General features: G+C 49.9%; 1 protein-coding gene and 1 long non-coding RNA gene across 3 annotated transcripts; one reads left to right on the forward strand and one right to left on the reverse strand.

Moving 5' to 3' along the window:
* Positions 1-12,082: 12,082 nt before the first annotated feature.
* MFSD2A (MFSD2 lysolipid transporter A, lysophospholipid) lies at positions 12,083-24,386 on the reverse strand. 2 transcript variants are annotated; one of them, XM_047873005.1, is made up of 14 exons: positions 24,156-24,386; positions 22,466-22,594; positions 20,884-21,008; positions 16,748-16,871; positions 16,535-16,613; positions 16,021-16,178; positions 15,525-15,615; positions 15,284-15,405; positions 14,966-15,049; positions 14,455-14,538; positions 14,244-14,356; positions 13,692-13,835; positions 13,424-13,600; positions 12,083-12,549 (listed from the first exon to the last, which is right to left on the reverse strand). In XM_047873005.1, exons 1-14 carry the CDS (start codon positions 24,246-24,248, stop codon positions 12,486-12,488), a joined length of 1,587 nt encoding a protein of 528 aa, XP_047728961.1. In that variant the 5' UTR covers positions 24,249-24,386; the 3' UTR covers positions 12,083-12,485. The 2 variants fall into 2 exon arrangements, with proteins under 2 accessions (XP_047728961.1, XP_047728960.1); XM_047873004.1 differs by having other exon boundaries at positions 22,466-22,597.
* Positions 24,387-24,567: 181 nt separating this feature from the next.
* On the forward strand, positions 24,568-26,080 carry LOC125173639 (uncharacterized). The gene is made up of 2 exons (XR_007155099.1): positions 24,568-24,693; positions 25,637-26,080. It is a non-coding gene; the product is annotated as an uncharacterized LOC125173639 (long non-coding RNA).
* Positions 26,081-26,326: the final 246 nt, after the last annotated feature.

Below are 26,326 nucleotides of genomic sequence, written 5' to 3' on the forward strand. Positions count from 1 at the left end.
ATTGCTAGCATTAAAAAAGATTGAAAGGGCACGACAACAAAATGTAATGTGTAGACCTTGTTTGGATCCAAATTTGGACAAACCCCGTGTAATAAGGCATATCTGAGACACGAAGGAAAGTGTAGTTGTGGACTGGTTTTAAGTGATACCAAAGAACATTTTTAAATTTTGTTAGGTTTGGTCAGGGCATCATGGTTGTGCAAGAAAATGGCACATGTCTTTAAGAGATGCATACTGAAGTATGTAGGAGTGAAATGACATGATGTCTGGGATTTGTTTCAAAATACTTCTGCAAGGGGGGGCACCTAGGTGGCTCAGTCAGGTAAGCGTCCAACTTTGGCTCAGGTCATGATCTCATGGTCTGTGAGTTCAAGCCCCGCATGGGGACTCTCTGCTGTCAGTGCAGAGCCTGCTTCAGATCCTCTATCCCCCTCTCTCTTTGCCCCTCCCCTGCTCGTGCGCTCTCTTTCTCTCTCTCTCTCTCAAAAATAAATAAACATTAAAAAAATTTTTTTTAAATACTTCAGCAAAGGGTGCCTGAATGGCTTAGTTGGTTGAGCTTCCAACTCTTGATTTCGGCTCAGGTTGTGATCCCAGGGTCATGGGATCGAGCCCCGCATAAGGCTCTGCACTGGGAGTGGAGCCTGCTTGAGATTCTCTCTCTCTCTCTGCCTCTGCCCCTCTCCCCCACTGGTGCTTGCTCTCTCGCACTCTCTCTCTCCATCTCTCTCTCTCTCTCTCTCAAAAAAAAAAAAAAAAAAAACTTCTGCAAGGAAAAAAGAAAAAAAGAAAGGGATAGACAAAGCACTTGGTGTAAAAGGGTATAGATAAAGCAAATTCACTACTATTAAATGCTAATAATAGATATATGAAGATACATTGTACTGTTCTCTCTACATTTGTTTGTATGTTCGAAATTCTTTATGGTAAAACATTTTGAAACTAAATTAGATTAAATTTAAAAAGGACATTGTGAGGGGCGCCTGGGTGGCGCAGTCGGTTAAGCGTCCAATTTCAGCCAGGTCACGATCTTGCGGTCTGTGAGTTCGAGCCCCGCGTCAGGCTCTGGGCTGATGGCTCGGAGCCTGGAGCCTGTTTCCGATTCTGTGTCTCCCTCTCTCTCTGCCCCTCCCCCGTTCATGCTCTGTCTCTCTCTGTCCCAAAAATAAATAAAAAACGTTGAAAAAAAAATTAAAAAAAAAAAAAGGACATTGTGAGGGGCACCTGGGTGGCTCAGTCGGTTGAGCGTCTGACTTCGGCTCAGGTCATGATCTCACAGTTTGTGAGTTCAAGCCCTATGTCGGGCTCTGTGCTGACAGCTTGGAGCCTGGAGCCTGCTTCACATTCTATGTCTCCCCATCTCTCGGCTCCTCCCCTGCTCATGCTCTGTCTCTCTCTGTCCCAAAAATAAATAAAAAACGTGGAAAAAAAAATTAAAAAAAAAAAAAAGGACATTGTGAGGGGCACCTGGGTGGCTCAGTCGGTTGAGCGTCTGACTTCGGCTCAGGTCATGATCTCACAGTTTGTGAGTTCAAGCCCTATGTCGGGCTCTGTGCTGACAGCTTGGAGCCTGGAGCCTGCTTCACATTCTATGTCTCCCCATCTCTCGGCTCCTCCCCTGCTCATGCTCTGTCTCTCTCTGTCTCTCAATAATAAATAAATGTTAAAAAGAAATTTTTTTTTTTTTTAAATTTTTTTTCAACATTTTTAATTTATTTTTGGGACAGAGAGAGACAGAGCATGAACGGGGGAGGGGCAGAGAGAGAGGGAGACACAGAATCGGAAACAGGCTCCAGGCTCCGAGCCATCAGCCCAGAGCCCGACGCGGGGCTCGAACTCCCGGACCGCAAGATCGTGACCTGGCTGAAGTCGGACGCTTAACCGACTGCGCCACCCAGGCGCCCCAAGAAATTTTTTTTTTAAGGACGTTGTGTCTAATAGGGGCATCAACCAAGGCAGGAAGTGAAGATAAGAGATTTGGGTTGAAACAGGAATGTATCCAGGCAAGATCTATAGAGGGGAAAGGGGGCAAGAGAATATTGATAATAATGAGAACAAGGGCCCTAAGGTAGGTAAATGGGCAAGGTGAAGGGTAACAAAAAGGTGGTAGGGTCAATGGGCTGGATGTCCTGAAGAAGTTGAAAAGTTATTGGATTCAGGATACTGACAAGAGTGAGCCACAAAGACAAGTGGTGATGGTCAAAGAATGATACTTAAAAATAAACAAAATATTAGCTTTAAGATCAACGAAAAAATATATATTTAAATTAAATATGTGGAAGTTTCATAGAATTAGTAAGTGAATCTGATGAAGCTACTAGATACAAGGTGAAGATACAAACAAATGTATTTCTATATACTGGCAAGAAACAACTGGAAAATGAAATTTACAAAGTAATACCATGTATAACTGCATGGAAAATATCAAATTCCTAGGGATAAATCTACTGAAAGATGCATAAGACCTCGACACTGACAATTCCAAAACATTCTTGAGAGAAATTAAAGGCAACCTCAGTAAATAGATATTCCACGCTCATGAATTGGACAACTTAATACTGTTAAGATATCAGTTTTTTCCAAATTGGTCCATAGGTTCAATGCAGTCCCATCAAAATTCCAGCAAGCTGTGTGTGTGTGTGTGTGTGCGTGTGTATCTCTGTGTGTGTAAATTGACAAGCTGATTCCAAGATTTATATGATAATCAAGGACCTAGCATATCAAGAACTCTGTTTTTTTTTTTAGTTTATTTATTTATATTGAGAGAGAGAGAGGCGGGGAGGGGCAGAGAGAGAGAAGGGGAGAGAGAGAATGTCAAGCAGGCTCCACACTTTCAGCACAGAGCCAGATGTGGGGCTTGAACTCATGAACCGTGAGATCATGACCTGAGCCGAAACCAAGAGTCGGACACTTAACCAACTGAGCCACCCAGGTGCCCCTCAAGAGCTCTTGATGACAAAGCTGGAGGACTTACATCATCAGATTTCAAAATTTACAATAATAATACAGAGCACCCTGGGAGGAGCAATAGACAAATAAATCCCTGGAACAGAATAAAGATTCCAGAAACAAACCACACATACTATATATATACTATCTTTTTTAAAAAAAATTTTTTTAATGTTTATTTTTACTTTTGAGAGAAAGAGAGAGACAGAGATGTGAGGTGGGGATGGGCAGAGAGAGGAAGACACAGAATAGGAAGCAGGCTCCAGGCTCTGAGCTGTCAGCACAGAGTCCGATGTGGGGCTCAAACTCACACACCGTGAAATCACGACCTGAGCTGAAGTCCGATGCTTAATTGACCAAACCACCCAGGCGCCCCAATACTATCTTTGATTTACATCAAAAGTGTCACTGTAATTAAGTAGGGGAAGGATATGTTTTTAATTTTCAAAACTTTTTTTAAGTTTATTTATTTTTGAGAGAGAGAGAGAGAGAGAGAGAGGGAGAGAGCTAGTGGGGGAGGGGAAGAGAGAAAGAGACAATTCCAAGCTGATAGCACAGAGCCCGACACTGGGCTCGAACCCATAACTGTGAGATCATGACCTGAGCTGAAATCAAGAGTCTGATACTCAACCGACTGAGGCACCCAGGCGCCCCAAGGATGATCTTTTAATAAACAATGCTGGAACAATTAGATGTTAGCGGATAAAAAGGAACCCTGACCCTTAACTCAAAACTATAACAATAAATTAATTTGAGATGGATCATTGACCAAAACATCAACACTTCAACAAATTTCTAAATAAAACCATAGGCAAAAATGTTTTTAATTGGGGTAGATAAAGATTTCTTAATCAGATCAGAAAACACACTAACCATTAAAAAATTGATAAATTGGACTTCATTAAAATTTAAAAATATGAGGTGCTTGGGTTGGCTCAGTTGGTTAGCGTTGACTCTTGATTTTGGCTCAGATCATGATCTCATGGTGGTGAGATAGAGACCCGAGCCAAGCCTGCAGTTGGGCTCAGTGCTGGGAGTAGTTCCTGCTTAAGATTCTAGCATTCTCTCCTTCTGCCCCTCCCCCACTTGCATGCGCACGCGTGGGCGCGCGCGCTCTCTCACACTCTCTCTCAAAGTAAAATAAAATAAATAAGAATGTTCATAGCAACTTTATTCATAATAGCCAAAAGTGGACAAAATCCAAACATACAACACAAGAATACAACAATTTGGATTTTTAAAAAATTTTTATTTATTCTTGAGAGAGGGAGAAAGAGACAGAGCGTGAGTGGGGGAGGGGAAGAGAGAGAGAGGGAGACACAGAATCTGAAGCAGGCTCCAGGCTCTGAGCTGTCAGGACAGAGCCAGGCTTTGGGCTCCAATCCATGAACCATGAGATCATGCCCTGAGCCGAAGTTGGCTTAACTGACTGAGCCACCCAGGCACCCCTGAGAATATACCAATTTGTGGTATGTTTGTAAAAGGTAATTTTATCAGCAACAAACAAAATGAAAAAAAAATACTAATATACAGAACAACACAGATGAATCTCCAAAACATTGTGCTAAGACAAAGAAATCAGACACCAAAGAATACATGCTATATGATTCCCTTCATAAGAAGTTCAAGAATGGGCAAAACTAATCTATGATGATAGAAATCAGAATAGTGGTTACCTCTGGTGGATTGGGTATTGATTGAATGGGGCACAGGGAACCTTCCTGTGAGATGGAAGTGCCTCTGTATCTTGAACTGAGTGGAGGTTATATGGGTGTGTACATACAGGTAAGTTGAGCAATATAATTAGTATTTGTCCATTTTCCTATCTGAAATACCGTGATACCAAGTTTTAAAATAAGGAGTTTCTTTTTTAGTTATAAAAGCAAAATAAATAGACACTTTTTACAGGAATTAAAACAAATGTAAGTAGAAGGATGAAACCAAGACTTGACTCCATTTCTGAGGACATGGGTCTATCTTCAACTCCCTGCCGGTCTGAGATGGGACAGAGGGAGGGCGTGTTTTCTGCAGATGACAAAGGGCAGATCCAGGATCTGTGGGGGCACGCCACAAGGACATAGTTTCCATTTGAGATGAGGAAGATCGTTTTCACACCTTACTCCAGAAATGAAACAGGCGGACTTGAAACAGTCTGCGGTGGCAGTGTGTGGGAACAGAAGGCTCCCAGCCAGCCACAAGTCAGGGATGTTGTAGAGGGCATCCAGTACCAGATGGGGGGTGGATTAGACCACCCACATCTCTTTCCTTGTGGCCTCTGCCACTGGGTCCCTTTAAGAAATAGTAGTGAGTGGAGGCACCTGGGTGGCTCAGTGGGTTGAGCATCCAACTTTCGCCCAGGTCATGATCTCACCATTGGTGAGTTTGAGCTCTGCGTCGGGCTCTGTGCTGACAGCTCAGAGCCTGGAGCCTGCTTCAGATTCGGTGTCTCCCTCTCTCTCTCTGCCCTTCCCCTGCTCGTGCTCTGTCTCTCTCTCTCACACACACACAAATAAATAAACATCAAAAAAAATTTTAAAAGAAATAGCAGTGAGTGGCACAGCTCCTCTCACACACCAAAATGCCACTCCTATTAACAGAGATGGCCACGCCCATCTGCTGGCATCCATAGACTGCTGGAGAGCTAGCTCTGGAGTCTGGTCTCTGGTAGAAGTGAAAGGGCAGGCAAGGACACAGGACAAGAGTGCTAGTCCTTAAGAAACTGACAATTTGGTGGGAAAGCAAAAATAACCCTGAGCTGGGAGTGAAAGCTAAATCCTGATGGATTTCAGGGCAAGCTTGCTCCAAAATATGCTATTTTGGCATACTGATTATTTTGAATTAAAGTTACTTAGGAAACAGCCAGTGCAAAAAGGACACTCTGACCCTCCTTTGTACCCTTGAAAGCAGGGAATAAATCTCCTATGTGAAAGATTACCAGCAGATAAAGAGACATCCTTACCGCCAGAGATGGGAATTCAGGGCCAAAGCCTATATAAACACACCTTGTTACTTTTACTAATTCACTACCCAGCCCAAATTTTGTTTAGAATTCCTTACTAACTGAAGCCTCCAAACATAAGTTTTCTTTGCCCTGTCAATTCTTCGCAGATTTATGTTTCTTTGCCTATAAGGTATAAAAGTTGCCAACTTTGGTCACTTTCCTGAGATTCATATTTCTATGAGTTCCTGTAAGTATGAATTAAATATTTCTCGTGTTCATCTGTCTCATGTCAATTTAATTCTTAGACCAGCCAGAAGAACCTTGAAGGGTAAAGTAAAATTCTCCCCTCCCCCCACCCAATAATTACATCTTGCTTCTGTTTCTGGAGGGCTGTGTGATGTTGTGCAACTCCTTTGCCATCTCTGAGCCCAGGAGCCAGGCTGGGTGGTTCCCCTGCATTCCCCAGTACAGACATCCTTCCAGGCTGCACAGGGGTCCTAGAGGGGAAGGCACTGGGATGAGTGACCACTATGACCACAGTGGGAAACAGGAGTCAGGGAGATTCCAGGCCTCATTCCCCATCTCTTAAACTACTGTTAAAGTTAACGGTTACAGTTACTGCCCCAATTAACAGCAACTGCCCCAAGAAACTGCCCCCTCCCTGCTTCTCTGGCCCTAGGTCACCGGCAGGACGTCCCAGACTCCCCACAAGCTATCCAGGCCATGTTAGATCACATAGGGGTAGGGATCCAGTACACCCACCCTAGGCCAGTTTCAGTAGGATCTCTTCCAGACAGAAGGCAATTTCCTGGATAATGAGCAATCAGAGCTCACTCTGGGCTTGGCCTCTTTAGGGCTTGGGCCTCACCCCGGAAAGGTCCTTGGGCCATAGCATCAGGGACTTCCTTGATTGCCCTGGAGATATGAGCATTGCCCAGCTCTGCCCAGCTGCCCTGGAAGAAAAGAGGAAGGCCTGGATCTAAGCCAAAACACTCAGACCTAAACCTTCCCTGGCTCTCTACTTTCTCTGTCATTGCTGCTTCTTTCTTCTCCCCTCTATCTCCTGCCTCCCTCCCTGGGGTTACAAATAAATTTTAGCAAGTAGGGAAATTTGCAAATACAGAATCTTCAAATAACGAGAATCAAGTGCATGTTGTCCTAGGGGAGCCTGGAAGAACCTCTGACTGAGCCTGGAAGAGTCAGGGACGACTTGCAAAGAGACGCTACTTTGGCTGTTCCTGTAATACAGAGAGGTCCAGGCAGGGGGCTTGTGACCACAAACTAAGTCATGTGCTTTAACAAAGAACTATTTCTTTCCTATTCATTCCTAGGTATTTCGTTGCTGTCATAAATATGGTCTTCTCTTTCACCATATCTTCTAACTCAGCACTGAACAGAACTTTCTGTAATGATGGATTTGTTCTATAGCTACGTTAATAGAGTAGGCACAAATCACATGTGGCTATTGAGAACTTTAAGTGTGACTAGTATGATTGAGAAACTGAATTTTAAAATATTTTTAAAAATTTTTTGTTTTGTTTGAGAGAGAGAGAGAGAGAGAGGGAGAGTGAACGAGCACGATCAAGTGGGGGAGGAGCAGTGAGAGAGGGAGAGAAAAAAAATCCCAAGACTCAGGGCCTGAACTCACAAACTGTGAAATCATGACCTAAGCCAAAACCAAGAGTAAGTCACTTAACTAACCAAGCCACCCAGCTGCCCCAAGAAACTGAAAATTTTAAGTTTTACTTAACTTTAGCTATTTTTAAATTTTTGTTATTTTTTAAAAGTGTTTTTCTATTTATTTTGAGAGAGAGACAGAAAAAGAGAAGGGCAGAGAGAGAGAGGGAGAGAAAATCCCAAGCAGGCTCCACACTGTCAGTGCAGAGCCTGATGTGGGGCACCAACTCATAAACTGTGAGATCATGACCTGAGCCGAAGTCGAAACGCTTAACCGACTGAGCCACCCAGGTTTCCCTATTTTTATTTTTTTAAGTTTATTTTTTTTAGTAATCTCTACACCCAGTGTGGGGCTTGAACTCATGACCCTGAGATCAAAAGTTGCATGCTCTTCTGACTGAGCCAGCCATTTGCCCCAATTTTAACTATTTTAAATTTAAATTCAAATAGCCTCATGGTTATCATGTTGAAAAATGTAGTTTTAACTGATTTCAGTTTGTATATATAATGTATATATAATAAATAATAATAATAGGTATTAATTTTTGTATGTTAATTTCATACCCCATTTCCTTACAGAATGTTGTTTACAGTAGTTTTTCAGTTGATTGAATTGGGTTCTCTTGGAATACAAACATGTCATTGACAAATAAAGATAATTTTACCTATTCTTTTCTAATTTTTATTGATTTTTCTTGTCTAATTGCATCAGCTAATACCTCCAATTAAAGGTTATATAGAAATATTGGTAATAGTGTGTATTCTTGTTCCTGATTTAATAGAATTTCTAAGTGTGGTTTCTTCTTTTTTATATAAAAATGATACAAACAGGTGACAAATAAATTGTTCTGTCCCCCTAGCTTGCTCCTCTGGTGCTCCCTGAGCTACTGAGTTGAGGTGCCACCGTTTCCCAAGTTAGAAATCTAGGGATAACCTTCATTTCTCTCTCCCTCTCTTCTCCCTTCCCTTTCCCTCCCCTCCTCCCTCCCTCTCTCTATTATCCAGGCCAACCAGCTGCCAAATCTGTCTTGTTCCCGTTTCCACTGCCACCACCCATCTTGTACTTTTCATTGCCTAGAAACATTAGAAGAGCATTTGCTACATTAGTCACCCTGCTTCCACTTCCTTTTTTAAATTTTTATTTTAGTGTTTGTTTATTTTTGATAGAGAGAGAACACACTAGCGGGAGAGGGGCAGAGAGAGAGGGAGAGAGTCCCAAACAGGCTCTCCATTGTCAGCACAGAGCCTCATGTGGGACTCAGTCCCCAGAACTGTGAGATCTTGACCTGAGCCAAAACCAGGAGTTGGGCACTTAACTGACTGAGCCACCCAGGCACCCCACCCTGTTTCCACTTCTTCAATCCTTTCTCCACAAAGCAGATGATATGGTCTTTCTAAACTCTTGGTCTATCTTGTGGTGTCCCTACTTAAAACTTGTCAATGTCTTCTCTCTTCTCTTAGGGTAAAGATCAAAAGGCTTCACATGGCTCACAAAGCCTTGAACCATTTGCTTCTGCCTTAAAATCACTTTTCTGTTTAAATCCCTCCAATAGTTTTTTGGCTAGTCTCAAAATAAAATTTGAACTCCTACTGAGGCCACAAGGCCCTGGATGGTCTAGTTCCTGTAGACCTCTCCAAACTCACCTCATACTACCTGCATTCACTGCACTTTGGCTGCACTGTTTCCTTTGAGTACTTCAAATACACCGAGCTCTTTCCTACCTCAGTCTTTGCACTAGTTGATTCTTCTATCTACAATGCTTTCCCCCAAGCTTTTTGAAGGTCTGCTAATTCTCCTTTGTGATTCAAGTCAAAAGCATTTTCTCAGAACATTCTTTCCTGGGCACTCAATTTAAAATAGTCTCCACACCAGTTCCCTCTATGACATCACCCTACTTCTTTCATGGTGCTTCTTACAATCCAAAATTATTTATATGCCCACTTATTTGTCATTGGTCCCCACTGAGCATGTAAACTCTATTTACCACTCTATCCTCAGAGCCAGTGCATGACACACAGTAGGCCCGATAGAAATATTTGTTCCATAAAATGGATAGCCAAGGTCAGAGTCAATGACAGATCTTGGAATTCCTTCTTTGCAGTGTTGAAAGGTGTAGCTTGCCACTTTCTTCCAGCAGGTGGAGCCAAAGCCACACCTGTTTCTTAGCGAGAGTAGGGGGTGGGATGTATGATTGGCATGGCTGAGGGCAGTAGGGCAGAGTCAAGAGACAGGCAGGGTTTTCTGTAGTAATGCTGGATCCAAGCAGAGAGGAACTCAAGAATGCGCTTCTCAAAGGATGAGTAGATATGAGCTGTCCAGAAGGCACGTGGTGTTGCCAAAGACCCAAGGAGTTTCTGGGATCCCTGGGTTGCTTTCCTACTCACCCCCTCCCCAGCCCCCCATATCATCTTCTAAGAAATAAGCAGGGGGTCTTTGAGGAGAACAGTTTTCTGTGAGCATGAAACTGAAGAGGGGGTTTTCAATTCCCAATCTCCATTGTACAACTGGGGGAAATGGAGGCCAGAGAAAGGCATCATGGTGGGTCAGCGCCAGTTGGGTGTGGCTCACAAAGCCTTCTTGCTGGAGCTTGCGTTTAAAAACTCAGCTGCATAAGCCCCACCCCACCGTGCCCAGCCCTGAGCTCAATATGGGAGACTAAAGTGGAAGGGGTGTGGATTCTCAAGAGCTGCCCCAAGGGACAGAGGTGCAGGAATTGCTTTAGAGAGGTATTCTGGAGCCAAGGTGTATTGGACCAGTGTCTATCAGATGGACCAGGGGCCAGAGTATGTTCCAGGGCTGGGCAGGTGGCCTGGGGGCGCTGGGGAAATCAGCAAAGGTCTCTGACTTCCTCTTGAAAGCAATGGGGACTCACAGAAGGGTTTCTAAATAGGATGGCCACTTTAGTTATCTTGGATAGTTTACAGAAGGAATGTGAGGAGATCAAATCAAAGACAGAGACCAGTGAGGCTGCTGGTATAATCCTCCTGGTGAGAGACCGGATAAGTAATTGTAGGGATGGGAAAGAAGCAAGCTTGAGTGGTTTAGGAAGTTTAAAATAATTTTTATTTTTTTAAAGACAGGATTTGGTGGGTGTTGGGAGTACAGGGAGAGGGGAGGTAGGAGTGGGTTTCTGCAAACATTATCTGAGTCCCTGAGCACTCCAACTACAAAGGCCAACCCAGAGCCCAGGGCCCCTGGCCTGCCCAGGCAGCCTGACCCTGAGATGGCAGCTCTAAAGGCAGCAGGACCTGGCTTGGCGGTGACCAGACTCTTGGTTCACACAATGGCCTAAAGTAGTGGGTGAGAGCACTGGCCTTATAGCCAGACAGAATGGATTCAAACATCATCTCCTCTGTCTGATGACCTCGGACAAGTTACTTTTCTGTGCCTCAGCTTCCTTATCCGTAAACTGGGAATAATAATGGACTCACCTCACAGGGAAATTATGCATCTGGTTGTCCCTGTTAGTAACACTTGATAAATTTATGAAAGTGGCTTGGCAGAACTTCAGAGCAAAAATGGAGCCTCCCCTGCTCCCTCCGAAAATGGAGCCCTAGACCCAAAGTAAAAACCAAGCCTGAATAGTGCACACACTTCTCTTCTCTGGCCTGCATTTATCCATCTATAAAATAGAGAAGCTGGACCGGTACCCCTGATCCTGCCAGCTTGGCCTAAGTGTATGAGACCCAGTGATGTGCTGGGGGGCAAGCTCCTAGAGAGCTGACTGTTAAATTTTTGGGAACTTCTGTTAGTACATCCATTGGTAGGTAACCTGAAATTGGCTACAGCAAGAGCATTTACACCATGGAAACAGACAAGCGCTATAAACCAGGTCTTCCCCAGCAGCCTCCTCCCCACCAGAGGTGGTTTTTCACCAGCACACCTATGGGGAGAACCCTTCCTCAACCGACACACAAACCCAGCCAGGTACAGTCGTCTCACTTTCCAACACCATCATTAACAGCTACGGGGAAAGAATCACAGGTCTCGGGACCCCACACAGCCCCAAGCACATAGAATATGTGCCAGCTCCACATGCTCAGGCAGGCACAGAGCAGAAGGCACAGGGCACAGGCCTGGGCAGAGCAGCCTGTCTGTCTGACAGCCAGCAGGTCGCTCTCAGACACAGGGGAGTGGAGAGTGGTGGTTAAGGTCCCAGAGTCTCACAGACCTGGGATGATATTTCAGTACGGTAACTCTTGGCCATGTGACCTTAGCCACGTCCCTCTCTATACTGGAGCTCAGTTTTCTTCTCTTTAAAGTGGAATAGTCCTGACATAGCAAGACAGCTTCAAGGATTGAGTGTGAACACCAACAAAGTGAAGGTAAAGCCTCCACACTGTGCCTGGTACAGATAGGGGTTTAGTAAATGTTAGCCGATGCTGTTATCACACCTCCAGACACATTCTTCCCCACCGGGGCACCTGCAGCTTAGTGTTCCCTCTCACCATCTGCGTCTTGGCACAGAAGGGGTCAGGGCAAAGTGGCTGAGGGCAAAGACAGAAACAGGAACCTCTGGTTTCCAGCTTTTATCAAAATTAATAACATTAATAGCTCACAGACATATACATACACACACATTGCTATGTACATGGTCATTAAGTTATTAATTAGTCTCTGTATAAAACGATTCCACATTAGTGTTCCGGGCTAGGCCCGATCAGTCCTTGGCATATTCACAGTCGCAGCCCCGGGGCTTGGCCCCATGGGCAGGCAGATGTGAGGCAGGTGGCTGTACGAACAGCCCTCCCCGTGGCAGGCACAGGAGGTATCCTGGACCACTTACTCTTGAGTCTTTGGCTCCCTTCCTGGCACCTGGAGACCAGGTATTCAGCGATCAGGCAAGTAGGTCCTGATTTCTCCTGTGGTCCGGGACCCAGGCACTGTGGATGGTGGCTTCGGGCAACACAGCAGACCCTAGAGGATTCTGGCCAGCTCTGTAGAGTCTGTGTCAGAGCAGCCAGAGCTGCTGGCCTCTTCCCTGCAAGAGCCGAAGGAGACGGGTTGGAGGAAGCATCCTTACCCCTTCCCTGTCCCTAACTGCCTTGTGCCTTGTTCCACATAGGACCTTGGCCCTAGTCTTAGCCAGCTGTCAGGTGTGTTTTTACACACACAGTGCACAACCAGTGCAACTGTACAGGTGAGTCTAAACTATAGGATGTAGACAGTTTGCTCACTCCCTCTCTCAATCCAGAAACTGCCGGTTGGTCTGTCTGCAACTCTCATTGCCCACAGGGTACTACAAGCCCTGGAACTATACTTTGGACTTGGGCTGGCATGATTCACTTGACCCTGCCTTCTGGTCTCCCGAAAGGCAGGCTCAGGCCACACCTGAGACCCTGCACACCAAGAGAGCTGTGAAGAATACAGGCTGTGGAGTGAGAACGTCAGGGTGCAAACCCCAGTTCTACTCCTTATCAGCTGGGCCAATTACTCTTCCTGGCTAAGCCTCTGTTTCTTCATCTACCAAGTGGGAATTGTAGGAATCTCCTGACACCTGGGGTTGTTGAAGAACTGTAGGAGATCATGAATGCCCATTCCCTAAAATGTAAACTCCACGAAGGCAGAGATTCTGTTTGTTTCATTCACTAGAGCAATACCGGTCACGTAGTAGGTTTCCAATAAGTATCTGTTGAATGAATAAATGTAAAACCAGCCAGCACAGTGACCGGCATGCAGCTAAGTATCAGAGAGATGTCAGCTGACATTATTATCAGTCAGCAGTGAGAAGGGGAAATAGAGCAGGAACCATCGAGGGAAGATGGGCAGGAAGTTAAGCCAGGATTTGGCCACAGGAGGCACGAGCTGAGGGGTTAGATTGGATGATGCCCCCTCCTCCACCCCCCTGCTCTCACCTCAGAGCCTGCAAGTCCTTCTTGTTCTGCCGCCGCTTCTCCTCATCAATGGGGTACAGCTTGAAGAGCAGCAGGCCTAGCAGGATGAGGACTATGGGGGCTATGGTCACCAGCATCTTCAGTGTGAACTTGACACGTGCCGGCTGCGAGCAGCCACGGGTCTGGTACCCGGCAAAGCTGTGGGACCCAGTGGTCAGGGGAGTGGTGAGGGCAGGGCACCTGGGGCCCAGCCCTGCCCAGCACTGCTCCAAGACCCCACCCCACTCACTCAAGACTGAGGGTGGAGATGCCCAATGAGACTCCAGAGGCGAACTTGGTGAAGAAGACGTAGAAGGAGAAGAAGATGGGCTCGGTTCCATGAGACTGGGGCTGCTTCAAGTGGAAGTCGTCAATGACATCAGGCAGCATGGACCTGCGGAGTGGTGGCAGCCATGAGGACCCACCCACCCAGCACTCCAGGGCCCCCGCTAGCCCATGTGGCGCCTCTGTGTCAGTAAGAAGAGGTGGCCCTCTGAGACTTTGTAGGCCCAGGGCACACAGCTCCGTGAAGTTCACAACTTCGTGGATGCTGCCCCGGTCTAGGCGTGCAGCTTGGTAAGTAGAGTGCAAACCAGATTTAAGCCCCCCATGTCCCATCCTGATTAGGTGTTTTTGCACAGTTCACAACCAGTGCAACTGTACAGGGAAGACTTGTTCTACCCCCAACCTGGACCCACAGAATGGTCTGCAGGAGAAGTTCCTGCGGAATTGTCCCCAAGGAGTTTCAGAATAGGGGCTAGGGGGCTGGGAAACATAGCCAGGTGGGCCTATATACACTCACCAGGGTAGTAAGAAGGCCGCTGCTACACTGATGCCGGCTGCCACGGCTACCACGTATGTGATAATCAGATTACTCTTCATGAAGGCCACCAAGATGAGAAATGGCACTGCTGACTAGGAGAAGGGGTGAGTATGGGAAGATGGGTCAGCCTGGAGACTCCCACCAGCAATCCCCAACCCAGTCCGGGCCCTACCCCTTCAGCCCCACTCACTGAAATCCCAATGTATACTGCTGTCTTCTTGCCAAATCGGGTTAGGAACCACTGCCAGATGGGAATGGTGAATGTGGCCGAGAGCTGGGGATGCACAGTGGGGGGTGAGGGAAGTGGGTTAGTCATGAACCCCTGTTGCCCTTCCCAGGACCTCAAAGAAACTCCTAGCAGCCAGATGACATCATCTGGGCAGTAAGAAAGCTGACAGGCACCACTGACGGCTCTCCAGGGGAGCCGAGAGCTAGTCCCAATCTTATCTCCTGCCTTCTCTGAGCTCAGCTGAGCATAGCTTCTCAAAGTTCTTGGTTTCTGCTATGTTCTCTACCGGAATATCTTGCCCCACATCTTTCACAGTCCTATCTAAGCAATTGTAGGTCAGATCCAACTGACGATTCTGAGATTCCTCCCTCAGCCCTCCTAACCTTAGTCGGTCCGGGAAATATCCTCTGACTATCCAAAGAACCATCTAGAAGTCCAGGCTGCCTACCCACCCTCGGGGCCCCACACACACCATGATGGCCAGGAGCAGATTCTGGAATTCATTTCGGAAGCCCAAGGTGTAGGTGCAAAACAAGGCGAAGTTCCCCTCCACCAGCTGGGGGATGGGCAGCGTATAGGAAAGGAAATGTACGGAAAGACGTGAGGTCAAGGCCAAGGCTTCCCCATGTTCCAGGGACCTCTGCTCACCCCACCCCCAATCCATCTGTCCCTCAGGCTTCGTCACTGAGTCCTTGTTTTACCCCACCCCTATTGCACTCCCCTCAACCCCCACTCATCCACTCCCCACCACTGCCTGCTCTCAGGCTGAGCATGGCAGGCCCCCACTCACCATGAAAGCCAGGGAGGTGAAGAGGAAGCCAGCAATAAGTTTGACATATGGGCCATGGCTCATGACCAGTCGGAGGCCCCGAAAAAAGGACATCGGCTCAGCCTGCTGAGTCTCATAGGGTTCTGGGGGCCAGAGGGGACAGTGAGGAAGGAGCAGCGACACCTCCCAAAGCCTGAGGCCCAGGCAGAGGGACAAAGCCCTGCAGCGCCGGGGCCTGCACCGCTCCCCAGGGATCCCTCACCTCTCTGCTCCCGCACGCCCAGGGTGAGGATGACAGCACAGATGACATAGATGGAGGCAATAACTCCTGCCGCCAGCAGGTATGCATTTTGCTGCAAAGGGGATAAAGGCAACATAGAGACCATCAGTCTGATCTCATCCCAACTCTCAGCAGCTCCACTCCATGGGCCAGTCCCTTCTCTGGGGCCTGTCTCCACTGGTGAAGTGGGAGAACTATCCTGGGCTGGCTGCTGCTTCCCATGGCTAGGCAAAGTCCAGAGGAACAGAATGTTAAGAAGCCAGGCTATGGAGTGTGAGAGCTCCCCCAGATCTAGTTTCTGTAAATCACTAGTTCTATGACCCTGGCCAAATTATTTAGAATTATCAGAAATTATCAGAAAAGTGGGCATATTAACAGTTTGTAGAGCAAATGCCCAATATTCACTATGCTGAGGATGACTGCAAACCACCCCATTGTGCCTCATCTCCCCAGATCCCTGTGCAGCCAAGGGCCTCACCGTTTCTTTGAGTGAGGTGGCGCTCTGTGTGTGATTGGTACCTTCCGAAGCCAGTGCAGAACCATTGGGGTCCTGGAGGCAAGGCGTATCCGCTTGGCCCACGATTTGCCCCTGGATCGCTGTGCCCAGCACGGTGCCCAGTACCTCCACGGTCATTCCTGAATGGTAAAAGGGTCCTTTGGAGGGGTCTTGTGGCTTGTAGGCCCCCAGGGAAGAAGGTCAGGTGGACAGATGCCCAGTTCTAGCCCCAGGTGATGGTAGCAGCTCCAGGAGGGTAGATACAGGGTGGTGAGGCAGATGACGCCTTGGCCTAACCTTATGGCCTTGCTTTGTATGACCTCTGGCTGGCTAGTCCCTGCACCTCTCTGTTCTCACCAAAGCAATAAAAGGATCAAGTTATTTTTGAGATGGTTTTACACCCACTCCCAGCAAGGGAAGAAATGTGGCGGGAGGGTCAGGAACAATAGACCCACGGTCCCCGGTGGATGGATCAGTGGGCTGGAGAGAGACTTACGATACGCAGTGGCAGAATCCCGCTCACTCTGCTCTGTGCTGATGAACATCGTGAGAGCTGAGTAGGGAACGTGGAAACACTGGCATGGAAGAGAGGCCCTTGACCAGTCAGATGATGGACAGGCAGATGTGGCTTTGGGCACCAACCCTGGAGGCCCCAGGGACTGCCCTCATTCCTCCCCACCAGACACCCAGGGGAGGTGCCCACACTCACCGTGACCAGTGTCTCAAACAGGCAATAGAAAAGCAGGTACCACAGGGCCTGGCCCTGTGGGAAGTCAGGCACGAACCAGATGAGGAAGTAAGCAATGATGGCCAGGGGTGTGGAGAAGATGATCCTGAGGAAGGGGAAGGTCTGAGTAGGGGCTGGATGCCAAAACTCCAGGATCCGGGCCCCAGCCTGGACTGCTCTGTAGTCCCACAGGGTGCCTGCCGGGAAGGAAATTCCTCCCCCTGAATCTACCCACCCCAGGGTCTCTGGGAAGAGGCTAATGGCCAAGCCCGGAAGGGCTGACTTCAACAGTGCGCCTGGACTGAAATCCTGAGCACAGAGCAGGAGGTCAGACCCTGAATCTTGCCTACATCTCCCCAGTGGAGAGGGCTCCCGAGGCAGGGGCTTCCTATGGGCTGGGGGAACTGAGAATGGCAGCTAACCCTCGGGTAGTAGGGTGGCAGGGAGCAACCCCAATACCAGTGTTCTTACGCGCACACACATACAGTCAGCACACATATACACACACACTGTGGGCACACACACAGCGGCAGGGGAGGCTGACTCCAGGCAGAAGGACTGGGCTTAGTGAGATAACTATAACGGGCATAAACGTGTGCCTTCCCACTTGTGCATTCTACACCATCGCAAAAGCGGTCCCTCAGGAGGGACCGACTGCATGTCATTAGTACACACAGGCAGCAAAGAGCAGCGGCTAAAAGAAACCCCTCTGGAACCATACTTCAGGAACCCAATTCTGGCTCTACCAGTGACTATAAATACCTTACAAGTTATTTAACTTCTCTGAGGCTCATTTTCTCATCTGTAAAATGACACTAGTAACAGCACCTACCTTACATTCCACATTTACTCAAAAGATATTCAAGTGCCAGCAACGTGCTAAGCACTATTCTTATTATTTAGGATGTTACCAGTGAACGAAACAGACGATAGCTATGGCCCTGGTGGATCTTACATTCTAGTTGGCAAATGAAGAATAAGTATCATTTAAAAGTTATATATAATATTCAGCCTTAAAAAGAAATGAAAGTCTGACACAGGCTACAACCCAGATGGACCCTGAGGACATTGTGGTAAATGAAATGGGCCAGACACAAAAGGATAAATATTGCATGATCCTGTTCTCAAGACACCTAGAGTAGGTGTTCAGGGACAGGGAGTACAGTGGTGGTTGCCAGGTGCTGTGGGGAAGGAGGTATGGGAATTATTTTTTTCACGGGGACAGAGTTTCAGTTTGGGAAGATGCAAAAGTTCTGGAGATGAATGGTGGTGATGGTTGCACAGCAATGAGAATGTACTTGATGATACTGAAGTGTACATTTAAAAATGGTTACAATGGCGGGGGGGGCGGTGCCTGGGTGGCTCGGTTGGTTGAGCGTCCGACCTCGGCTCAGGTCATGATCTCGCGGTTTGTGAGTTCGAGCCCCGCGTCGGGCTCCGTGCTGACAGCTCAGAGCCTGGAGCCTGCTTCGGATTCTGTGTCTCCCTCTCTCTCTGACCCTCCCCCACTTGTGCTCTGTCTCTCTCTCTATCAAAAATAAATAAAATGCAAAAAAAAAATTTTTTTTAAATGGTTAAAATGGCAAAAGTTTATGTTATGTGTACATTTTACCACAGTTTTCAAAAGGTTATGTATTAGAAGGTGATTAAGTGCCATGGAGAAAAGAAAGCAGTCTAAAGGGGATTAGGAGTATGGGGGTAGAGGTGACAAGAGCAGACAGGGTAGCCCTCACGGAGGTGCTGCTATCTGTGCCAAGACTCGGCTGAGAGGAGGGAGTTGGCCTTGAACAGTTGTCTGAGGCAAATGTGTGTCGGGCAGGACCAGTCAGTGCAGAGGTGCTCAAGCAAGTTTGAGGAGAAGCAAGGAGGCTACTGGGGCTGGAGTGGAGTGAGCACAGGAGGTGGGATTAGGAGATGGGGTTGGAGGACATGGAGTATCAGGTCATGTCCTTACAGGCCACCATAAGGACTTTGGTTCTATCTCACAGAGCTGAAGTAGTTTTGAGACTTTAATAAGTTGATACTAAAACGTAGAACAGTGCTTGGGACATAGTAAGTGCTCGCTGTGACTACCACACCAGAAAGCCCAGCGGGAGAGTACAGGTCCACGGCCAGGGAATCAGACCTCAGGCCCAGCCCTGCTGCATCCCAGCCTGCCCTTGTGACCCTGTGGATACTCTGCCTCTCACCACGTGGCCTTGGGAACTCCAGGGAGAGCGTCTGTCAAAGTCTTCCTGGCCGGAGGGGTGGATGTAAGTGCTGGCTAAGGGCAGGGGCTGCTCTGAGGCCTGAGAAGACAGTGGGCCACAGGGCTGATGAACCCGGAGAGGCGCGGCCTCTACCCGCACCACAAAAAGGGGCTGGGTCCGGGCCTGAGGGACCTAGGTCCTGGCTGTGATATGGACCAGGAGGAGGTCCGGTAGCCTACACAAAAGCCCCTCAGCCCCCCACTGAACCAACGTGCGCTCAGACACAGGGGTGGAGGTACCATTCAAGAAGTATTACCCAGAATTACCACCCGAACAGGTGAGGACATGTACGCAGACACCGTGCTAAGTCAGAAACCTGCCTGAAGGCCCCTCAGCAACTTCTCCAGGCTGGCTGCCACACCTGCCCAGCTCCAGGCCCTCAGATCCTGCTTCCCACAGGGAGGGCCTCCTCTTTTCTCCCTCTATGCCCTCCCCTCTCCTTCCCGAATCCACGTGTCTCCTCGGAGAACAAGGGCTCCTTCCGTCAGCCTTCGTCAAACACTCCTTCCTCTCCTTTCGCTGAGAAGCTGAGAAACCGAATGTGACTGGAAGTAACCCAGCTGCTGCCGCCGGCCACCGCAAGGGGCTGTCCAGGGTAGCTCTCTCCCATTGGCTGTGCCTCATGAGGAGATGTGGCAGCAGAGCCCCACCTCCCACAGGCTGCCAGGGACTCGGGTCTGGGGCCCAGCCTTGTGGGCTGGCTCCTACCTGGGCGGCCTGTCCAGGTGAGGCAGATGGTCCTGCCTTGCAGCCACCCCCATCCCATCGCCATCTCCCTCCCCCTCCCCCTCCCCACAAATCCACCCCCCCCACCCCCCCACCCCCGCAGCCCTGCAGCCTGGATCAAAGGCCCCAATCTGGGCCTTAGCCAGGGGCTGGTGCGATTGTGGCGGGGAGGGGGGCCTCGTGGGAAAGGAAGTTGTGGGGGTGGAGTGGGAGCTGTGGGAAGAGCTTTGAAGGCCGGAGACCAGGTATGGGCACCCCTGGGGCAGGAAGGCGCCCATTTGAGCCTGGATGGGCTGGAGATGAAAGGGGTATGTCCACCCCCCTCCCCCCACCAAGCAGGATGTCCTGGAGAGAACCAGAGCTCCAGACTGTCAGCTGGTCCCGTGTGTCTCCCTTGGCTGTGTGATCTGTGGTACTACCTCCCCCCACTTTGCCCTATAGCCTGAGGCTGAGTAGTGTAGGCTTTGTATCAAGGGAAAAGGTAGTTTACATCATCCAAGGGGCCAGAGGTTATGGTTCTGCAAATCCCATTCTTGGTATTACCCTCCACCCTTGACCACCAGGAACTACTCTGAAGGGGTGCCAAATTATACATTACTTAATATGTGCCAAGCACCGTTCTAAGTACTTTACATATAAAAAAAATTTAATCCTCACCATAAACGCACGAGATAGACATAATTATTATCTCCATTTTGCAGATGAAAAACTTGAGGCTCAGAGATGTTAAGTGATTTGCCCAAGGTTGCATAGCTGTGAGTGGTGAAACACAGGCAGGCTGGCTTCCGAGTATAACCTCTCAACCACTATGCAGCACTATCTCTGCCGCTATAATGACTGAGGGGGAGGAGTTAGAATTCCAGCTTCGCAGGAGGGAATGGACCTTGGGGAGCAATGGGGCCTGGTGTAGGGGAAGCTGCTCAGTCTGGCAATTTAGCCAGCCTGGGAAATGAATTGGCAGAGCATCCATCCCAGTGCCCATGCCTGGGGCAGCTGAGGCCTCAGCTGGGTTTCAACACTCGGTTTTCTGCGTCATTTCTTCTCACCCCCCAGCCTGTGACAAGTCAGATGGAAGGATCAAGAGTTAGTGGGCATGCCTGAAGCCCTGCCTTCTGCCACCGCAGAGGAGCCTCTTTTACTCACCAGGGCATGAGGCGGCCCAGGCGGGTCCAGGAAGATTTGCTAATGCAGAAGCCCACGAGGGGGTCTGTGAAGGCATCCCAAGCTCGGCCCACAAACAGGATGATGGAGGCAGAGAAAGGGTCCACCTGGAATGGGGAACAGGTAAAAGGTAACCCCTTCATCCTTCTACTCATCTCAACCCTCGATGGTAGGCAAAAGCAGGGCCTCCCTCCCCATCTCAGCCAGGCCCTTGGGACTCTGGGCTGCTCTCACTCAGGCCTTCATCATCTTCTCTTGCCTTGTTCATAATGATAACAGCTCCCTGATAGCAGCCAGTGCAGAGTGCCTTAGAAGTTTTCCCAGATCTGCTCCCTTATGTACTCCCTTCCACTGCCCTTGAAAACACTCCCCATCGACTAGAATGAATCCAGAATCACTTCCTTACTTCCCTCTCACAGCCCTGAACGCCAAGCACCAGGTATCAAAATGAGCATTTGCTCATTTGACTACAGTGGGCCTCAACTTCCCCATCTGTATAATGGGAGTTATGATCCCTATCTTATAGGACTGGAGTTAAGATCCCTGTCTTACAGGTCAAGCTCTATCTTGGATGTGGAAAGGAATCTTTAGATGCTTTTAAAAAGTGACCTGCGACTATCCACCGAAGCCATCCCCCTCCCTGCAAACCTTTTAGGCCTAAATAGTTTCTCTGGACTCTTCCTTACATCCATCAAGGCTCTACTATATTCCTTTTGCTCCAGGAAATAGGGAAACTGGTGGCCTCTCTCACACTGTAGTTTCCCCAAACTGACTCTCCCTAACCTCACACTCATGAAGACAATTCTATACTTTGATTGCAGGTTCCTCATATTTGTACCCCACTCAGGACCCAGCCCATGGGAAAACTAGCTGCTTGAAAGAAGTTATTTGTCCTTTCTGGGGCTCAGTGTTCCCCACCTAGAAATGGATACAATGAAGATGCTTTGCCTGCAGTGGCTGTTGAGCCTCCCACTCTCCCATCCAGACAAGGTGAATTCTCAGGATGCCAGGCTGCTGGCCAAAGCTTCTCAGAACAGAGAAGAACCCTGCTTCACCCTAAGTACCTCTCTCAGTCAAAGACCCTGTGCACTGGGCGCCTTAACCTAGCTCAGCACTTGGGGGCCTCTCTGCCCACTGACATGCCTCGGCCTCCCAGGTGAAGGTGGGAAACAGCTTATCTACAATCCTGGCAACATCTACCAGCCCCTGAGCTGGGCCAGCTGACTGTTGTCCAGCTGGGGACATGGTGTGCCAGTCTCTTCTAAGAACAGGGTCACCAGCAGGCTCCATTCTTTCTCACACCACCGTCTGCCCCTCCAGGCTCTGTTGCTCTTGCCAGGCAAGGAGAAGTTGCCTGACCTTGCCAACTAAGACTCCTGGGGCAGATAGACTCCCCTGCTGAATACTTTCCAAAGCAAGCCTTCTTATTTCTTATCTACGGCTGACTCTGAGAGGCAGCAAAGTAGGGATTCCCAGTCCCATTTCACAGATGGGGAAAACTGAACGTATCTACCCTCCCACCTCAGGATGCTGGAGGAGCCCTGGTGGGCTCAGCCCCACTTACCTGAGCCACATCCAACAGGTAGATCTGCAGGAAGAACCCCAGGGCACAGCCCGTCACCTGGTAGGGGGCCCCCCCAACTGCATAGCAAAGCTTGTTGCAAATGGACAACTGTTGTTTCTTCTTTGGTTCCTTCTGGGAAGAAGAGGAAAGGATGAAAAGAGACCCAGGATCCTGGCCTCCATCCTAGAAGGTTCCAGAGGCAGGACCATTCTTCTGATCCACTCTGGCAGGAGGAACAAGTCTACCTTGCCCTGTTCCCACCCAGGGTGATCTCACTTCCTATAAGAAAAGAAAGGTATTCTCTATCTTAGGAAGCTGGAAAAGGGGATTCCACACCAAGGAAGTGGCCCCTAAGCCACCCTACCCCCAGATTCTGAGTTAATTTAGCAGCCCACCGTCCCTAAAAACAAAACAAACAACAACAACAACAACTTCCCGTAGGGTTCCAACCATGCTCTGTTCCAGTTGGAGGGGGAGCATGCTCCAGCAGCAGACCTGTGGACCTGTCCCCACCAGGCACCACCAACCGTCACAACCTGAAAATCCTCCGGCTGCCAAGAGCCGCCTAAGCCCAGCCCCTGCTCCCGCCCTAGTTCAGAGGCCAGGACCCACCTGCCTACTGGGTGAGGGGCCCAGCCCAGCTGGCTGGGGGCACAGCTGTTCCTTCCATCTGTCCCAGAGCGACCCTGGCCCCTGTAGTCAGCCAGAGCTTGAGGCAAACCCGGGAGCTGTCCTACCCTCCCTCTTGCTATTCCCCATCCCCAGTTCCTAGGGAACCTTGGAGAGGGGAGGAAAGGCCTCTAGGTACAGGGCTGGGCCCTATCTGGGTGGGGCACTAGAGAGATTGAGTTTGCCCAGGAAAGTGAAGATTACTCATATTAGAGCATAATTGCTCCCCCCCCCACCCCCACCCCCCACACACACTCCGCTCCTTGCAAGGATCACTTAATAAAACTAAAAGGAAAGGGCAGTCACCTCCCACGCAGGTACCTATTGCCTGGGATCTCCCCCTGGAGTCGCCTGATTCAAATGGGTCCTTCACTAGGTCCAGAGAGCTGGGGATGGGGTCGAAGGTCAGGACACGCAAAGCAAGGCGCGCTCATCAACACCCACACTCACACAAGGGCCACTCTCTCTCTCTCCTTCTCTCTCTCTCTCTCTCTCTCTCTCTCTCTCTCTCTCTCTCTCTCTCGGAAGTGCTGCTCTTTTAAGAGCAGAGAGCCCTTGTTCTTATGAATGAACTTGAGCGGCCCTCACCGCAGAGTTGAGGTGCCAGCGCGGGCATGTGGGGGTGGGGAGTAGGGGCTGAGAGATGGGGAATTAAGGGGAGTTTCCCGGATTTCTGGGGTCTCTGGCTTCCAGGGCGGCAATCCTAAACCGCTCGTCACAGAAGAACGGAAACCGGCTGAACGAACACAGCCAGGCACCACGTGAAGCTGCCGGCGCGGCCGCTCGGCGGAGAGGCGGGGTGGGGATGAGCAAAAGGGGGCGTCTACAAATCCTCTCCATCACCCCCTGTCCCCAAGGCCGGTACCCCCCCGGCCCTCCCCTGCCACTGGGCTAGCCTGTCCCCGGCTAGCCCGAGGCGTCCGGAACCAAACCTCTTCCTCGACGTCCCCATCTCAGCTTGCTCTCACCCCTAGCCCTCCGCCCGGGGTGTGGGGGTGGGCGGTGAGGGGGGGGTCCTCACCTTCACCTGGGCCGGCCGTTCAGCGGCTTGGAGGATGCCGGTGGGCAGCAGCCCCGCCGCGGAGCCGCTCTCGGAGCCCTCTCCCTTGGCCATGACCCGCGGGCCACGCCGCCTGGGACCGGAAAGCCGGGATGCGCCTCTGCTCCGCGGGACTCCGCTCTGCTGGGACTCCCGTCGTGGCCGCCGCCGCCGCCGCCGCCGCCGCCGCCACGGCCGCCTCTCGCTAGTAAACCCGGCGGGCGGGCGAGGCGCACACTCCCCTGCACGCCCCCTCGCGCCTCTTAAAGGCCCGGCCCTGCCCACTCTGATCCAATCGCGGAGCCGGCTGCCCTGCCTGCAGCCAATCTCCTCGCCCGCCTGGCGGCTCTCCCGCCTGCCTAAGCCTCCCAGCCTCTCTGCCACTGAGCCACGTTCTCAAAAGCCGGCATCCGGCTGCGCGTGCTCCTCGCAAACCCCGGAGAAGACCGGGAGACCCACCTGACACGCACGAGGAAACTGAGGCCTAAGGCTGGAAGGGACCTGCCCGAGGTGCCCCAGAGTGAGTTCTCCCTGAGTCGGGCCCACGGCCGGTGACTTCTGACCCCCACGGCTAGGAAAGGTAGGGGCTGGGAAGCCCACTGCCCGCACCCCCCCCCCCCCCAAATCAGGAGTCAGGTCGTGCCTCCCTCTCCTCCAAACCTGGATGGAGGATGTAGCGCTGGCACTTCCAGTATCGATGTCCCTCTTGCATCTCCCAAGACTGACCATTCCCTCTTCCCAACACTGGCTTCTCTGGGGCCCAGGGCAATGGGGGACAACGATGACGTATCGCAGTCACTGCCCCTGCTGGCAGGGAGCTCCCAAGGTGTGCAGAGGAGACAGGACCAGCCCCCCAGTACCCCATGATAGTAACAGTGGCCTTTTATGGAGAGTTTCCTCCGTGCTTAAAATGATGTCATCCAGTCCTCACGGCAACGACATGAGCACGGTATTATCATCCCCATTTTATAGCTGAGGAAATGGAAACTCAGAGAAGTGAAACAGCTGTTATGTGGCAAAGCCAGGCCTGGCAGGTTTGTCCCTTTCCAGAGCCTTCTCTCTTAACGGCCCTGCTCTCTCTCAGCAAAAATTACCAGGATGCTAAATGGGGTATATGTGTTTCTCCAACAAAAAGCCCTAGGAGATGTTACAAAACTGCAGTGGCACTCTGGGTTGAAACAATCAAGGAAGGATTTGAAAAAGAGAGGACTGAGTAATCTGGTCCTTGAAAGAAGATATCTAGAAGGGCATTAGTCTGGAACAGATGCCAAACACAGATCCAGAAAACATGCTTTTTCTACCACCTCTGGGTCATCACCCCCAGGCTTCCCAGACACTCAAGAGGCTGGGGAGGGGGCGTGGGGGTCGGTTGCTCTAATTAGTGAAGGGGATGCTGGGATCTCAAAGGCCACTTTCTCCCGTTCCTGTGATTGCTGAGCTTCCACTCCTGTTTTCTTTCTTAGGCTCTCTGATTGATTGCAGGGAGGAGAGATGAGGTCTGGCTACCCCAGGATGGCCACACCAAGCTTCCTCATATGCCCCAGCAGCTCCCATCTTGGCACACAGCTCTTGGTCACTGCTGAGCAGACAGAGCCAAAGCGAGACAGTTGGATGCTGGGAAAAGGGCACGGGCTGACCTCCCATGGCTCCACCAGGAGCTGTGTGACACTGTTCTTTCTGTCTCTTCCCTTCCCCAGGCTTGAGTTGGCTGTGGTGGATTCTGATCCCTCCCAGCCCTAAAATCTTCACTCCTATAGCATCACGCCATATCACAAGTGATTTAGACCCCCACCCCCAGACCATGAGCTCCAGGAAGACAGGAACCACATCTTTTTCCACTGCTGTGTCCCCACAAACTAGCTGGGATCTGACTCATAGAAGGAAACTAATAAATATGTGTTCAGTGATGCATGCTCAGTCTTCCTCCGGTACAAGCACAGGAAGAGCCCATCTGGGAAAGCCTCAGGCTCCTCCGTTTACTAGCTGCATGGCTGGTCCTGAGCAACTCAGTTACCCTCCCTGTATGTAAAGTGGAGATAGTAATAGTGACTCCCTGGTAGGGTAGCTTTGGGTATGAAACAAGAAAATGCCCAGGAAGTGCTTAGCACAAGTACCTGGGAGCTGAAGCCGGACTGGTCCCCCTCCTGGCCTGA

Source organism: Prionailurus viverrinus, chromosome C1 (assembly GCF_022837055.1).
Source record: "Prionailurus viverrinus isolate Anna chromosome C1, UM_Priviv_1.0, whole genome shotgun sequence".
In the NCBI taxonomy this organism is placed as follows: domain Eukaryota; kingdom Metazoa; phylum Chordata; class Mammalia; order Carnivora; family Felidae; genus Prionailurus; species Prionailurus viverrinus.

What these genes read in the sequence shown, in the direction of transcription:
- MFSD2A (XM_047873004.1), bottom strand. Translation starts at nt 24,248, where the DNA reads ATGGCCAAGGGAGAGGGCTCCGAGAGCGGCTCCGCGGCGGGGCTGCTG. An exon ending in AACGGCCGGCCCAGGTGAAG is followed by an intron (nt 22,598 to 24,155) that starts GTGAGGACCCCC and finishes TCTTCTTCCCAG; the next exon opens with AAGGAACCAAAGAAGAAACA. An exon ending in CCACCTCACTCAAAGAAACG is followed by an intron (nt 15,616 to 16,020) that starts GTGAGGCCCTTG and finishes TCCCCTTTGCAG; the next exon opens with CAAAATGCATACCTGCTGGC.